The following is a 13,591-nucleotide window of genomic DNA, read 5'->3' as shown; positions in this document are numbered from 1 at the left end:
ACTGTACACACTGCTCTATATACTGTACAGGCTGCTCTATATACTGTACACACTGCTCTATATAATGTACAGGCTGCTCTATATACTGTACACACTGCTCTATAAACTGTACAGGCTGCTCTATATACTGTACACACTGCTCTATATACTGTACACACTGCTCTATATAATGTACAGGCTGCTCTATATACTGTACACACTGCTCTATATACTGTACAGGCAGCTCTATATACTGTACAGGCTGCTCTATATACTGTAGAAATAGTTAAAATATCCTGCGCTGGTAAGGTTTAGGCCGTATACTTGAAGGGGGAAGGTTGTTGGGGACAAAAATGTGGACAATAAGAGAGGATGATAAAAGAGTTTTTATTTTAAATAGTAAATCTCGCATAAAAATGACGTTAAATCATAATGAAGGTTAAAAAATGATAAAATATTAGATAGAGATAGCTGGTGGGTCTTTTGGGGTGGAGGCTTTTTGGAGGTTCCTGGTAGTGGTAGTCTCGTGGGTTTCTAGGCCAGTTTTTAGAAGGATAGTAGTCTGGATATTTCCTATGTGTAAAAAGGAGAAATAGAAGGGGAAAAAAAGGGGGGGTGGGGTTTTAGTGACCGGATTGTTCCCCGTATACTTAGAGTGGCTGCTCTCACCGGTGTAAGAAGTGATTTACCTGTTGTCGGTCTAGGTAGATTTCCAGGTGTTGATGGCTTGTGCTTGGGCTGATGATCGTTTGTAGATATTTAGGCAGCGGGATTAGAGAGTGCTACTAATGAAAATAGAGTAATATTAGTTAAGCCAATAACGCTTGGTATAGGGTCTGAATGGCACATATAAGGGGATGCAGTTTTTTACCTGTAAAGGAGGGGGGTTCTGTGTAAGTAGCAGGATTGCACTAGATGGTGTCTGCGGTCTTGATTGTTGTCCGGTTCTGGGTGATGGACAGCTGTTGTTAATCGCAGTGCTTGAAGCTGCTTGCTACTGTTGGCGGATAGTAGAAGGGTTTTGTTATACCTGTGGTACAGTACAGCGGGTCTGAGTGGCACAGGTGAGAAGATATGCGTATTACCTGTACGAGGTGCTGTATAGGTTCCAAGGTAGCCTGGGCTGGTGACTACGGTCTTAAAGCCAGTTATCTGAGGCTGGGTGATGGACAGCTGTATGCGTATCCAAAAGAGCTTTGAAGGATAAATGTTAATATAGGTATATCTATGGATTCTATTAAGTAGGGGGAGGGGGGAGACCTGTATAGTGAAGGTAAAATGATTAGAATGTTACCTGTTGGGTTAGAGCACTGAAAGTGTGCTTGTTCCTTGGACTCACTGGTAGTATCAGTAGCAGTGGGGAAGCAGTATCTGTGCTCTATGTTAGGGTACTGAGGATCTGCTTAAACCTCTTGAGCTTATTCGTGGTGGTAGTTGCAATCAGGGGAGATGGGCAGTCTAGTGTGTGTGCAGCATGTGCACACTGCAGTGCAGTCTTAGATGCTGAATGTCACCGTGGGAGCAGAGCTCAGTACTTACTGTTAGTAGTCTGCCAGGGATGGTTCTGCTAACAGGGACTCATTGGCATCCCACTGTGCTCTCAGAGTCACAACTGGCAGCGGGGGGTAGAAGAGTAGTGGGGCATAGAGATGGGTCGCGCAGGGAGTGAGACAGGGTCCCGGCCGGTGACCAGCTGTTCTCCCTTGCGCTGCGTGTCCTCCGTCGGCGGTCTGTGGAGGGCGGGAAGGACCTGGAGTATGCGCCGTGTATCAACGCAGTAGGACCTGCGTGACGTAAGTGCACGTGACAGCGCGCATGTGACCCGTACCGGTACAGTGGCTTACAGGGACCAAAAAGACCAACGCGTTTCAAGAACTACGGTTCTCTTCCTCAGGGATGGTCTACTGCTGTAAGTAGGTCACTTATATATGCGCGCTTGTGCATAATTAATTAGTGGGGGCGGGGTCTGCTTGGTAATATGCTTTAGTTTGGATGGATGCATTAGTCATCATTGAAAGCAAATAACTCAATCTCAGAATTGAGTCCCTTTGGTTTTAATGTGTCCAGGTTGAATATCCACTTGCTTTCAACCCTGGACATTTGTTTTAGATAGTCCCCTTTGCGCCATTGTTTGTGGACCTTCTGTAGGCCTGTGATGGTAGTGCCCTTAATGGAACCTCCATGTTTTTCGGAGTAATGTATAGATAGAGGGTGTCCGTCAAATTTTTTGGAAATATTGCGCAGATGTTCATTTATGAGCACTTGTAGGGGGCGTTTGGTTCTACCTATATAAAGTTTGTTGCATGGACATCGGAGGCTGTAGATGACGCCTTCGGTGTTGCAAGTAATGAAGTCTGAGATTTTGTAGGTGGTTTTTTTTTGTGATTATTTTTTGTTTTTAAGTGTGCAGCTTCTTGCATGCTGCACATTTATTACAGGGATAAAAACCAACAGTTTCTTTAACCCCTTAAGCCCCGCGGGTGGTTTGCACGTTAATGACCGGGCCAATTTTTACAATTCTGACCACTGTCACTTTATGAGTTAATTACTCTGGAACGCTTCAACGGATCCCCCTGATTCTGAGATTGTTTTTTCGTGACATATTGTACTTCATGATTGTGGAAAAATGTCTTCGATATCACTTGCGTTTATTTGTGAAAAAAATGGAAATTTGGCGAAAATTTTGAAAATTTTGCAATTTTCAAAATTTGAATTTTTAAGCCCTGAAATCAGAGCGATATGTCACACAAAAGAGTTAATAAATAACATTTCCCACATGTCTACTTTACATCAGCACAATTTTGGAACCAAAATTTTTTTTTGTTAGAGAGCTATAAGGGTTAAAAGTTGACCAGCGATTTCTCATTTTTCCAACAAAATTTACAAAACCATTTTTTTAGGGACCACATCACATTTGAAGTCACTTTGAGAGGTCTTTATGACAGAAAATACCCAAAAGTGACACCATTCTAAAAACTGCACCCCTCAAGGTGCTCAAAACCACATTCAAGAACTTTATTAACCCTTCAGGTGCTTCATAGGAATTTTTTGAATGTGGAAGAAAAAAATGAACATTTAACTTTTTTCACAAAAATGTTACTTTAGACCCAATTTTTTTAATTTTCACAGGGGTAACAAGAAAAAATGGTCCGCAATATTTGTTGTGCAATTTCCCCTGGGCACGCAGATACCCAATATTTGGGGAAAAAACACTGTTTGGGCGCACTGTAGGGCTCGGAAGGGAAGGAGCGCCATTTGACTTTTTGATTGTAAAATTTGCTTGAATAATTAGCGGACACCATGTTGCGTTTAGAGAGCCCCTGTATGCCCAAACATTGGAGCTCCCCCACAAGTGACCCCATTTTGGAAACTAGACCCCCCAAGGCACCTATCTAGATGCATAGTGAGCAGTTGCAACCCCCAGGTGCTTCACAAATTGATTTGTAAAAATGAAAAAGTGAAAAAAAAAACACTTTTTCATTGTTACGAATCAATTTGTGAAGCACCTGGGGGTTCCAACTGCTCACTATGCATCTAGTTAGGTGCCTTGGGGGGTCTAGTTTCCAAAATGGGGTCACTTGTGGGGGAGCTCCAATGTTTGGGCACACAGGGACTCTCTAAATGCAACATGGTATCCGCTAACAAATTGAATGGAAAATCGGCTCAAATTGTTAGCGGACATCACATTGCGTTTGGAGAGCCCCTCTGTGCCCAAACTTTGGAGCTCCCCCACAAGTGACCCCATTTTGGAAACTAGACCCCCCAAGGCACCTTTCTAGATGCATAGTGAGCACTTGGAACCCCCAGGTGCTTCACAAATTGATTCGTAATAATGAAAAAGCGAAAAAAAAAACACTTTTTCATTTTTACGAATCAATTTGTGAAGCACCTAGGGGTTCCAATTGCTCACTATGCATCTAGATAGGTGCCTTGGGGGGTCTAATTTCCAAAATGGGGTCACTTATGGGGGAGCTCCAATGTTTGGGCACACAGGGACTCTCTAAATGCAACATGGTATCCGCTAACAAATTGAATGGAAAATCGGCTCAAATTGTTAGCGGACACCACATTGCGTTTGGAGAGCCCCTCTGTGCCCAAACTTTGGAGCTCCCCCACAATTGACCTCATTTTGGAAACTAGACCCCCTAAGGCACCTTTCTATATGCATAGTGAGCACTTGGAACCCCCAGGTGCTTCACAAATTGATTCGTAATAATGAAAAAGTGAAAAAAAAAACACTTTTTCATTTTTACGAATCAATTGGGGAAGCACCTAGGGGTTCCAAGTGCTCACTATGCATCTAGATAGGTGCCTTGGGGGGTCTAGTTTCCAAAATGGGGTCACTTGTGGGTGAGCTCCAATGTTTGGGTACACAGGGACTCTCTAAATGCAACATGGTATCCGCTAACAAATTGAATGGAAAATCGGCTCAAATTGTTAGCGGACACCACATTGCGTTTGGAGAGCCCCTCTGTGCCCAAACTTCGGAGCTCCCCCACAAGTGACCCCATTTTGGAAACTAGACCCCCCAAGGCACCTTTTTAGATGCATAGTGAGCACTTGGAACCCCCAGGTGCTTCACAAATTGATTTGTAATAATGAAAAAGTGAAAAAAAAAACACTTTTTCATTTTTATGAATCAATTTGTGAAGCACCTGGGGTTCCAAGTGCTCACTATGCATCTAGATAGGTGCCTTGGAGGGTCTAGTTTCCAAAATGGGGTCACTTGTGGGGGAGCTTCAATGTTTGGGCACACAGGGACTCTCCAAATGCAACATGATATCCGCTAACAATTTGAGCCGACAATTTGTTAGCGGATATCATGTTGCATTTGGAGAGTCCCTGTGTGCCCAAACATTAGAGCTCCCCCACAAGTGACCCCATTTTGGAAACTAGACCCCCCAAGGCACCTATCTAGATTCATAGTGAGCACTTGGAACCCCAGGTGCTTCACAAATTGATTCATAAAAATGAAAAAGTGTTTTTTTTTTCACTTTTTCATTATTACGAATCAATTTGTGAAGCACCTGGGGGTTCCAAGTGCTCACTATGCATCTAGAAAGGTGCCTTGGGGGGTCTAGTTTCCAAAATGGGGTCACTTGTGGGGGAGCTCCAAAGTTTGGGCACAGAGGGGCTCTCCAAACGCAATGTGGTGTCCGCTAACAATTTGAGCCGATTTTCCATTCAATTTGTTAGCGGATACCATGTTGCATTTAGAGAGTCCCTGCGTGCCCAAACATTGGAGCTCCCCCACAAGTGACCCCATTTTGGAAACTAGACCCCCCAAGGCACCTATCTAGATTCATAGTGAGCACTTGGAACCCCAGGTGCTTCACAAATTGATTCATAAAAATGAAAAAGTGTTTTTTTTTTCACTTTTTCATTTTTACGAATCAATTTGTGAAGCACCTGGGGATTCCAAGTGCTCACTATGCATCTAGAAAGGTGCCTTAGGGCGTCTAGTTTCCAAAATGGGGTCACTTGTGGGGGAGCTCCAATGTTTGGGCACACAGGGGCTCTCCAAACGCAACATGGCGTCCGCTAACAATTTGAGACGATTTTCCATTCAATTTGTTAGCGGACACCATGTCGCGTTTGGAGAGCCCGTGATGTGCCTAAACAGTGGAGCTCCCCCACAAGTGTCCCCATTTTGGAAACTATACCCCTCAACGATTTTATTAAGGTGTATAGTGAACATTTTGAACCCAGAGGTACGGCACAGAATTTGTTTACATTAGGTCATCATATTGAATAAGTTGTCATTATTCTTGAGCGCAAGTGCTCGCTACTTGAGTTTGCATTGGGTACTCAGGTATGCACCATGTACAGCGTGTGCTCGAGTGACATTCTCGAGTCCCTACTCCGCATGTTTCACGGTTATTAGACACCCAAAAAAAAACATGCGGGGATCGCTCGTGCATGGCAGGCAATCCCCGTAAAGTTTTTTGGCCGCGAAGCATATGGGGCAGAGACTCGAGCATGTCACTCAAATACCCACGATACTCAATGCATACCAGAGCCCCCGATGCAAACTCAAGTAGCGAGCACTTGCTCTCAACACTAGTCGCCATATCGTCATCTTTTTTTCTTACTTTTGAAAAAAATACCAACCCCAGCCCTAACCCTAGCACAACCCTAGCCCCAGCACAACCCTAGCCCCAGCACAACCCTAGCCCCAGCACAATCCTAGCCCCAAACCCAGTCCTAACCCTAGCCCAATCCTAACCCAAGAGTTTATTTTTGACGCCGTTCCTTGTGCGGTATAAGTGATTAGAAGACTTTATTCTTCGGGTCGGTGTGATTACAGCAATGCCAGAATCATATGGGGTTTTTATGACTGACAGCTGTCACACACTAAAAGACGCATTTTTTGTAAAATCTAGTTTTTGCATCGCCATATTTTGAGAGCTATAATTTTTCCAGATTTTGGCAGACAGTCATGTGACGGCTCGTTTTTTCCGGGATGACTTGACGTTGTTATTGGTGCCATTTTCAGGCACGTGACATTTTTTGATCGCTTTCTATTCCGATTTTTGGGAGGCAGAATAAACAAAAACCAACAATTCAGGAATTGTTTTTTTTTTTTTTTTTTTTATTCTGTTCCGCGTGTGGTAAAATTGATGAGGTAGATTTATTCTTCGGGTCAGTACGTTTACAGCGGTACCACATTTGTATCATTTTTCTATGTTTTGGCGCTTATACACAATAAAAGCTATTTTATAGAAAAAAATATTTTTTAGTATCGCTTTATTCTGAGAGCTATAACTTTTTTATTTTTCGGCTGATGGAGCTGTATGGAGGCTTGTTTTTTGCGGGACGAAATGACGTTTTCAGCGGTTTCATTTTTATTTATATGCGTCTTTTTGATCGCGTGTTATTCCACTTTTTGTTTGGCGGTATGGTGATAAAGCATTGTTTTTTGCTTCGTTTTTTTTTTTTTTTTACCGTGTTCACTGAAGGGGTTAACTAGTGGGACAGTTTTATAGGTCAGGTTTTTCCGGACGCGGCGATACCAAATATGTGTACTTTTATTGGTTTTTTTTTATAATAATAATTTTTATAATAATATTTATTGATGGGTACATTATATTTTTATTTTTGGTGTATTATTTTTTTTATTTTTTTATAATATTTTTGCACATTTTTTTTTTTCCACTTTTACACAGTTTATACACTTTATTACTTTGTCCCACTCTGAGACTTTCACTTTTTTTTTTTTGATCGCCTGCATGGCACAGGAATGGAGCACCATTCCTATGCCATGAAGGCTGTCAGAAATGCACAGTGTGAAGATTGCTTGGAGATGCACTGCGCATGTCCAAGCAATCTTCCTGCTCTCTGGTGACCCGGATGTTGTCATGACGACATCGGGTCGTCATGGCAACACCCGGGAAGCCTTTGCAGACTGCGCTGGAAGCCGGAAGAGGAGGTGAGTATCGCCAATCACCTCCCCTTGCCCCCGCAATGCCGAGATCGACTTCGATCGACTTCGATCGCAGCATCGCGGGGGTTAATGTGCTGGGAGCGGTGCAGGACCGCTCCCTGCACATAGTACCGGGTGTCAGCTGTGACAATCAGCTGACACCCGGCGGCGATCGCGCCCGCACAGCCTGTGTGCGCGCGCGATCGCGATGACGTACTAATACGGGTCTGGCTCTTAAGTCCCAGGGCACAGACGCGTATTAGTACGTCAGATGTTATTAAGGGGTTAATGAGTGTGGGTTGATTAATGATTTGAGGATTGCGAACTGTTGGTGCGATGAGGTTCCCTAGGTTTTTTGCTTTCCTATAGATGAATCTTGGTTTTGGTGGAATAAGGTCGCCTATTGTTTTGTCATCGTGAAGGATATGCCAGTGTTTTGAAATTATTTTTCTTAATAAATATGTATTGGAGTTGTATTGAGTTATGATAGGGATATCTGGTTGTGTTGTAGGGTCAGTGGCATTAATTTTTGTGGTGCTGTTCTTGAGGAGGTTATCTCTGGGTATAGTTTGAATCTGATTTTTCACTTTTTGTAAAAATTGTGGATTGTAACCTTTTTCTAAAAATTTATTTGTTAATTGTATGGCTTCTTCGTTGAAGTCCCCAGTGTTGGAGCAATTTCTATATAATCTCAAGTATTGACTGCGTGGGATGTTTAACAGCCAGCTGGGGAGGTGACAGCTGTCCAGAGAGATGAAGCTATTTGAGTCCGTTGGCTTCATATATGTTTTTGTATGGATTTTTTGATCTTGGATATATATGTTGAGATCTAAGAAGTTTACCTGTTTTTGGCTTATGTTGGAGGTAAATTCCAAGAAAAAGTTATTGATATTGATCTCCCTGATAAAGGAGTCTAGGGATTCTTGGTCACCAGACCAGATAAAAAGTACGTCGTCAATAAATCTATGCCAAAATACCAAGTTAGGTCTGAGTGTTCCGCCTGGGTGGATAGCTAACTTCTCCCATTTGCCAACGTATAGATTGGCATAGCTTGGGGCAAATCTAGTACCCATTGCTGTGCCCCATTGTTGTGTGTAGAAAAGTTTATCGTGTTTAAAATAATTATGTGTCAGTATGAACTTCATACATTCCTTCATGAACATTATTTGTTCTTTAGGTAGTTTGTTTTGTTTCAAAAGAAAATGTGTGGCTGCGTCGCAGCCCGCATTATGCTGAATCACGGTGTATAAGGACGAGATGTCCAGGGTGCCTAGGATGAAATTGTCATGCCATTTGATTTTTTGTAAAAGCTGAAGTACATGTTGACTGTCTTTTAAATATGTCGGCAAAAGGGGTACTAGGTCTTGTAAGTGTTTATCCACAAATCTGGATAGATTTGATGTTAGGCTTTGGATACCTGAGATGATAGGTCTGCCTGGAGGATGGGAGAGTGACTTATGTATTTTTGGTAGATAATAAAATGTTGCAAGACGTGGGTGGGAGATAGTGATGTATTCAAACTCCTGTTTCGTAAGGAAGCCTTTATCTAGTCCTTTGGTAGTTAGTGTTTTTAGTTCTTTTAGGTACATATCTGTGGGGTCCTCCCTCATAGTATTGTATGTTCTTGTGTCACTTAGTAGTCTGTTTGTTTCTGATTGATATTGTTCTAGATCTAGTATAACTATACCACCTCCTTTATCAGCTGTACGGATAATTATGTTCTGATTTTTCTGTAAGATATATATTGCTTTCCTCTCAGAGGCGTTAAGGTTGTATTGGAATTTGTTACATTTTTTGTGGCTTAATTTACGGATATCTGAGATGACATTGTTTTGAAAACTTTCGAGTGCAGATGAGTATTCGTTTAATGGATGGAATTTGGATTTGGTTTTTAAGTTGGTGTGGGCATATTTCAAAGTGAGTGAGTTTCTAGGTTCATTTATGTGCCCACGGTCCTGATGTTTCAGGTAGTATTTTTTGAGTGCTAGTTTTCGCATAAACTGTTTGACTCCAATGAAAGCTTGAAATTTATTGAATCCTGTGGAGGGGGCATATTTAAGACCTTTAGTTAGGAGGTTGATTTCGTTTGGTTTTAGGGTATGTTTACTGAGATTGAAGATAGTGTCGGCTTTTTGGTTTATCTCTTCTGTATCTGCCTTTTTCTTTTTGGAGAGTTGCCCTCCTCTACCTCCCCTCTTACGTTTGTTTTTTGTGCCTTCTGAAAAAAATTTGAGGAGCTGGTTTTCTTGCGTACTTGTGGGTGTCTGGGGTTACTATCGCGACTTTGTCTCTTGGGGGTGTTATTGGAGGCCATGTCTGGTTGGTCTTCCTCGTTGAATGGAGATTCATTAATAGTTTCTAGAATGTCAAATCTATTATTTAAAGTGGTGGGAGTGGCTATAGGTTGTGTGACTTCAATAGTCATCAGGGGTTGGATTGGGTGATTTGGGGGGTTTGGGAGGTTAGTTGGGTTTAAATTAGTAATATACTGTACACACTGCTCTATATACTGTACAGGCAGCTCTATATACTGTACAGGCAGCTCTATATACTGTACACACAGCTCTATATACTGTACAGGCAGCTCTATATACTGTACAGGCTGCTCTATATACTATACACATTGCACTATATATATATATATATATATATATATATATAGAACAGTCTGTGCACTATATACAGCTGTGCTCTATGTGTAGACGCTTCATTTTGTGTCTTCTCTCAGTAGTTCACCTTTTGCACAATAGTGGGGTGTACTTATATTACAGGTCAGGGAGGTGGCAGTCAGCGGAGGCCATCGCCTGTGTTACCCTTCTGGGGTCTCAGCAGCTCCAGATCGTCTCCACATCGTACAATCCGCTTTCTGTACGACAGACAGTATCCGGCAGGGAAGCACAACTGGAATGCGGAGCTTCTCTCTGTTGGGAGGAGACGGGGCCCAAGTTCAGTGTCAGTGGATAAAGAGGGAGAGGACAAGAGAAAGAGCTGAAGAGCGATCAGTACCTGAGCAGGAAAGAATCTCCTGAGGAGGATGTGATGACTGAGGATCTAACTGCATGCCTGACCTATACTGCATGCCTGACCTATACTGCATGCCTGACCTATACTGCATGCCTGACCTATAGGCTCCTGACAGCAGAGTGTAATGTTTTGAGCAATGAACTCTCAGCAATCTGCAATCCACAATCGTACGTGTCCTGTCACAAACCTCCTGCCTTTAGCTGTAGAATTGATCTGTAAATGGATTACTGGAAAACTGCTGAGGAGATGATCGGGGAGACATAATGAGATCTGCATGGGAAAGTAGAATTGATCTTTCTAGAAATGTCTCTTGTAGGATAAATCCCCGATCAGTATATAGTCCTCCACAATAGTGATTGTGATGCAATGTACTGAAGAGAAAGATCTGCTGCCCTAATCCCGAAACTCTACAGACTCCTGTATGATGTAAACGAGGAATAATCGCTGCACACATGCAGGTGTTCCCGATATCGGCCCGACATAGGACCACGTGTTATATGAAGACAAGGAACAGAAAATCCATCAAGCACTGAGCGGGAATTCACCCATTGGTAACATTAGCTCCTCCTCTTCCTCTGCGGATTATGAATTTCCCGCTCATTGTAGTTTCCACAACTTCTAAATGTAATGATGTAATTTCTTGCGCTGTGAAAAGAAGTGTCCGGAATTATAGATAAAATCTACACAAATGTCTCATGTTATTCGGAGAAACATGAACTAAACGAATCATGTTATACCGGATGGAGGAGACCCCGGAATATCAGATCTGAGGAGCAAGGGGTAGAGTAAAAAGCCACTGAACACAGGACAACTCGCTCATAAGATTACTGAAAGGATCAGAGCTGTGAAGGACTCATTCATAGGTTTCACTATCAGTCTAGAAAGGGTTAATCAGCTCTACTAGCGCCCCCTGCCATTTACCCTGTGAATAGACAGAACACAGGAGCAGCCACAGCTCCGATGTAGACGGGAGAGGACACAGGAGCAGCCACAGCTCTGATGTAGACGGCAGAGGACACAGGAGCAGCCACAGCTCTGATGTAGACGGGAGAGGACACAGGAGCAGCCACAGCTCTGATGGAGACGGGAGAGGACACAGGAGCAGCCACAGCCCTGATGTAGACGGGAGAGGACACAGGAGCAGCCACAGCTCTGATGGAGACGGGAGAGGACACAGGAGCAGCCACAGCTCCGATGTAGATGGGAGAGGACACAGGAGCAGCCACCGCTCTGATGTAGATGGGAGAGGACACAGGAGCAGCCACCGCTCTGATGGAGACGGGAGAGGACACAGGAGCAGCCACAGCCCTGATGTAGACGGGAGAGGACACAGGAGCAGCCACAGCTCTGATGGAGACGGGAGAGGACACAGGAGCAGCCACAGCTCCGATGTAGATGGGAGAGGACACAGGAGCAGCCACCGCTCTGATGTAGATGGGAGAGGACACAGGAGCAGCCACCGCTCTGATGGAGACGGGAGAGGACACAGGAGCAGCCACAGCTCTGATGGAGACGGGAGAGGACACAGGAGCAGCCACAGCTCTGATGGAGACGGGAGAGGACACAGGAGCAGCCACAGCTCTGATGGAGACGGGAGAGGACACAGGAGCAGCCACAGCTCTGATGGAGACGGGAGAGGACACAGGAGCAGCCACAGCTCTGATGGAGACGGGAGAGGACACAGGAGCAGCCACAGCTCTGATGGAGACGGGAGAGGACACAGGAGCAGCCACAGCTCTGATGGAGACGGGAGAGGACACAAGAGCAGCCACAGCTCTGATGGAGACGGGAGAGGACACAAGAGCAGCCACAGCTCTGATGGAGACGGGAGGACACAGGAGCAGCCACAGCTCTGATGGAGACGGGAGAGGACACAAGAGCAGCCACAGCTCTGATGGAGACGGGAGAGGACACAAGAGCAGCCACAGCTCTGATGGAGACGGGAGAGGACACAAGAGCAGCCACAGCTCTGATGGAGACGGGAGAGGACACAGGAGCAGCCACAGCTCTGATGTAGACGGGGTGGTGGCTCTTAGAAGAGCCTTTGGGGTGATGACGGAGCAGCAGACGGAGCAGATCACTTGGCGCTGGTGTACTTGGTGACGGCCTTGGTGCCCTCGGACACGGCGTGCTTGGCCAGCTCTCCGGGCAGCAGCAGGCGCACGGCGGTCTGGATCTCCCGGGAGGTGATGGTGGAGCGCTTGTTGTAGTGAGCCAGGCGGGAGGATTCCCCTGCGATGCGCTCGAAGATGTCGTTGACAAAGGAGTTCATGATGCCCATGGCCTTGGAGGAGATGCCGGTGTCGGGGTGGACCTGCTTCAGCACCTTGTACACGTAGATGGCGTAGCTCTCCTTCCTGCTCTTCCTACGTTTCTTGCCGTCCTTTTTCTGAGTCTTAGTGACGGCTTTCTTGGAGCCCTTCTTGGGCGCTGCCGCAGACTTGGCGGGATCAGGCATGGTGAGTATACAACGATCACAACTCCGAGAAGAGAGAACAATGTTCCTGCTCCTCCAGCACAGCGGTATTTATAGCCACACATGCAAATGAGCAATGCGGTCTGCTCCTCTCCTACTGGGTAAGAAAGTCATGTGACCTGTGTAAGCTGCGCCCACTGCGTCTTATTGGTGTTTCCACACGTCTGCTCTCCATTGGCGGCTTCAGATCCATCCATTGATAAGGTAGGAGGTCGGGGCAGCAGCGGATAAAAAGCGACTGAGGAGACAGAAGGGGCATTATTCTAGAGTTCACTTCTGTCTCTGCTTTTGACCATTTGGAGAAGATTACAGCGATGTCTGGACGGGTCAAACAAGGAGGCAAAGTCCGTGCTAAGGCAAAGACCCGCTCATCCCGGGCAGGACTCCAGTTCCCAGTCGGCCGTGTGCACAGGCTTCTCCGCAAGGGCAATTATGCCGAGAGAGTCGGCGCCGGCGCTCCGGTCTATCTGGCCGCTGTGCTGGAGTATCTGACTGCTGAGATCCTGGAATTGGACAACAAGAAGACCCGCATCATCCCCCGTCACCTGCAGCTGGCGGTGCGCAATGACGAGGAGCTCAACAGGCTGCTGGGTGGGGTGACCATTGCCCAGGGAGGCGTCCTGCCCAACATCCAGGCCGTGCTGCTGCCCAAGAAGACCGAGAGCAGCAAGGCGAGCAAGAGCAAGTGA

At 45.2% G+C, this 13,591-nt stretch overlaps 2 protein-coding genes and 1 long non-coding RNA gene across 3 annotated transcripts; 1 reads left to right on the top strand and 2 right to left on the bottom strand.

Moving 5' to 3' along the window:
* Positions 1-350: 350 nt before the first annotated feature.
* On the bottom strand, positions 351-1,177 carry LOC141161083 (uncharacterized). The gene is made up of 4 exons (XR_012250617.1): positions 1,065-1,177; positions 851-976; positions 669-764; positions 351-552 (listed from the first exon to the last, which is right to left on the bottom strand). It is a non-coding gene; the product is annotated as an uncharacterized lncRNA (long non-coding RNA).
* An 11,315-nt stretch (positions 1,178-12,492) lies between these two features.
* LOC141161081 (histone H2B 1.1-like) lies at positions 12,493-12,910 on the bottom strand. Its single transcript, XM_073645860.1, has one exon. The coding sequence runs from the start codon at positions 12,882-12,884 to the stop codon at positions 12,504-12,506; it is 381 nt and encodes a 126-aa protein (XP_073501961.1). The 5' UTR covers positions 12,885-12,910; the 3' UTR covers positions 12,493-12,503.
* A 306-nt stretch (positions 12,911-13,216) lies between these two features.
* LOC141161080 (histone H2A type 1-like) lies at positions 13,217-13,591 on the top strand. The gene has a single exon (XM_073645859.1). It carries the CDS (start codon positions 13,217-13,219, stop codon positions 13,589-13,591), a length of 375 nt encoding a protein of 124 aa, XP_073501960.1.

Source organism: Phyllobates terribilis, unplaced genomic scaffold (genome assembly GCF_046119375.1).
Source record: "Phyllobates terribilis strain yellow unplaced genomic scaffold, ASM4611937v1 Scaffold_9__5_contigs__length_417890890, whole genome shotgun sequence".
Classification (NCBI taxonomy): domain Eukaryota; kingdom Metazoa; phylum Chordata; class Amphibia; order Anura; family Dendrobatidae; genus Phyllobates; species Phyllobates terribilis.
Note: the sequence above shows the minus strand (reverse complement) of the source record. Positions and strands in the feature narration are given on the sequence as shown.

Coding starts and splice junctions, on each gene's coding strand:
- LOC141161080 (XM_073645859.1), top strand. CDS start 13,217: ATGTCTGGACGGGTCAAACAAGGAGGCAAAGTCCGTGCTAAGGCAAAG.
- LOC141161081 (XM_073645860.1), bottom strand. CDS start 12,884: ATGCCTGATCCCGCCAAGTCTGCGGCAGCGCCCAAGAAGGGCTCCAAG.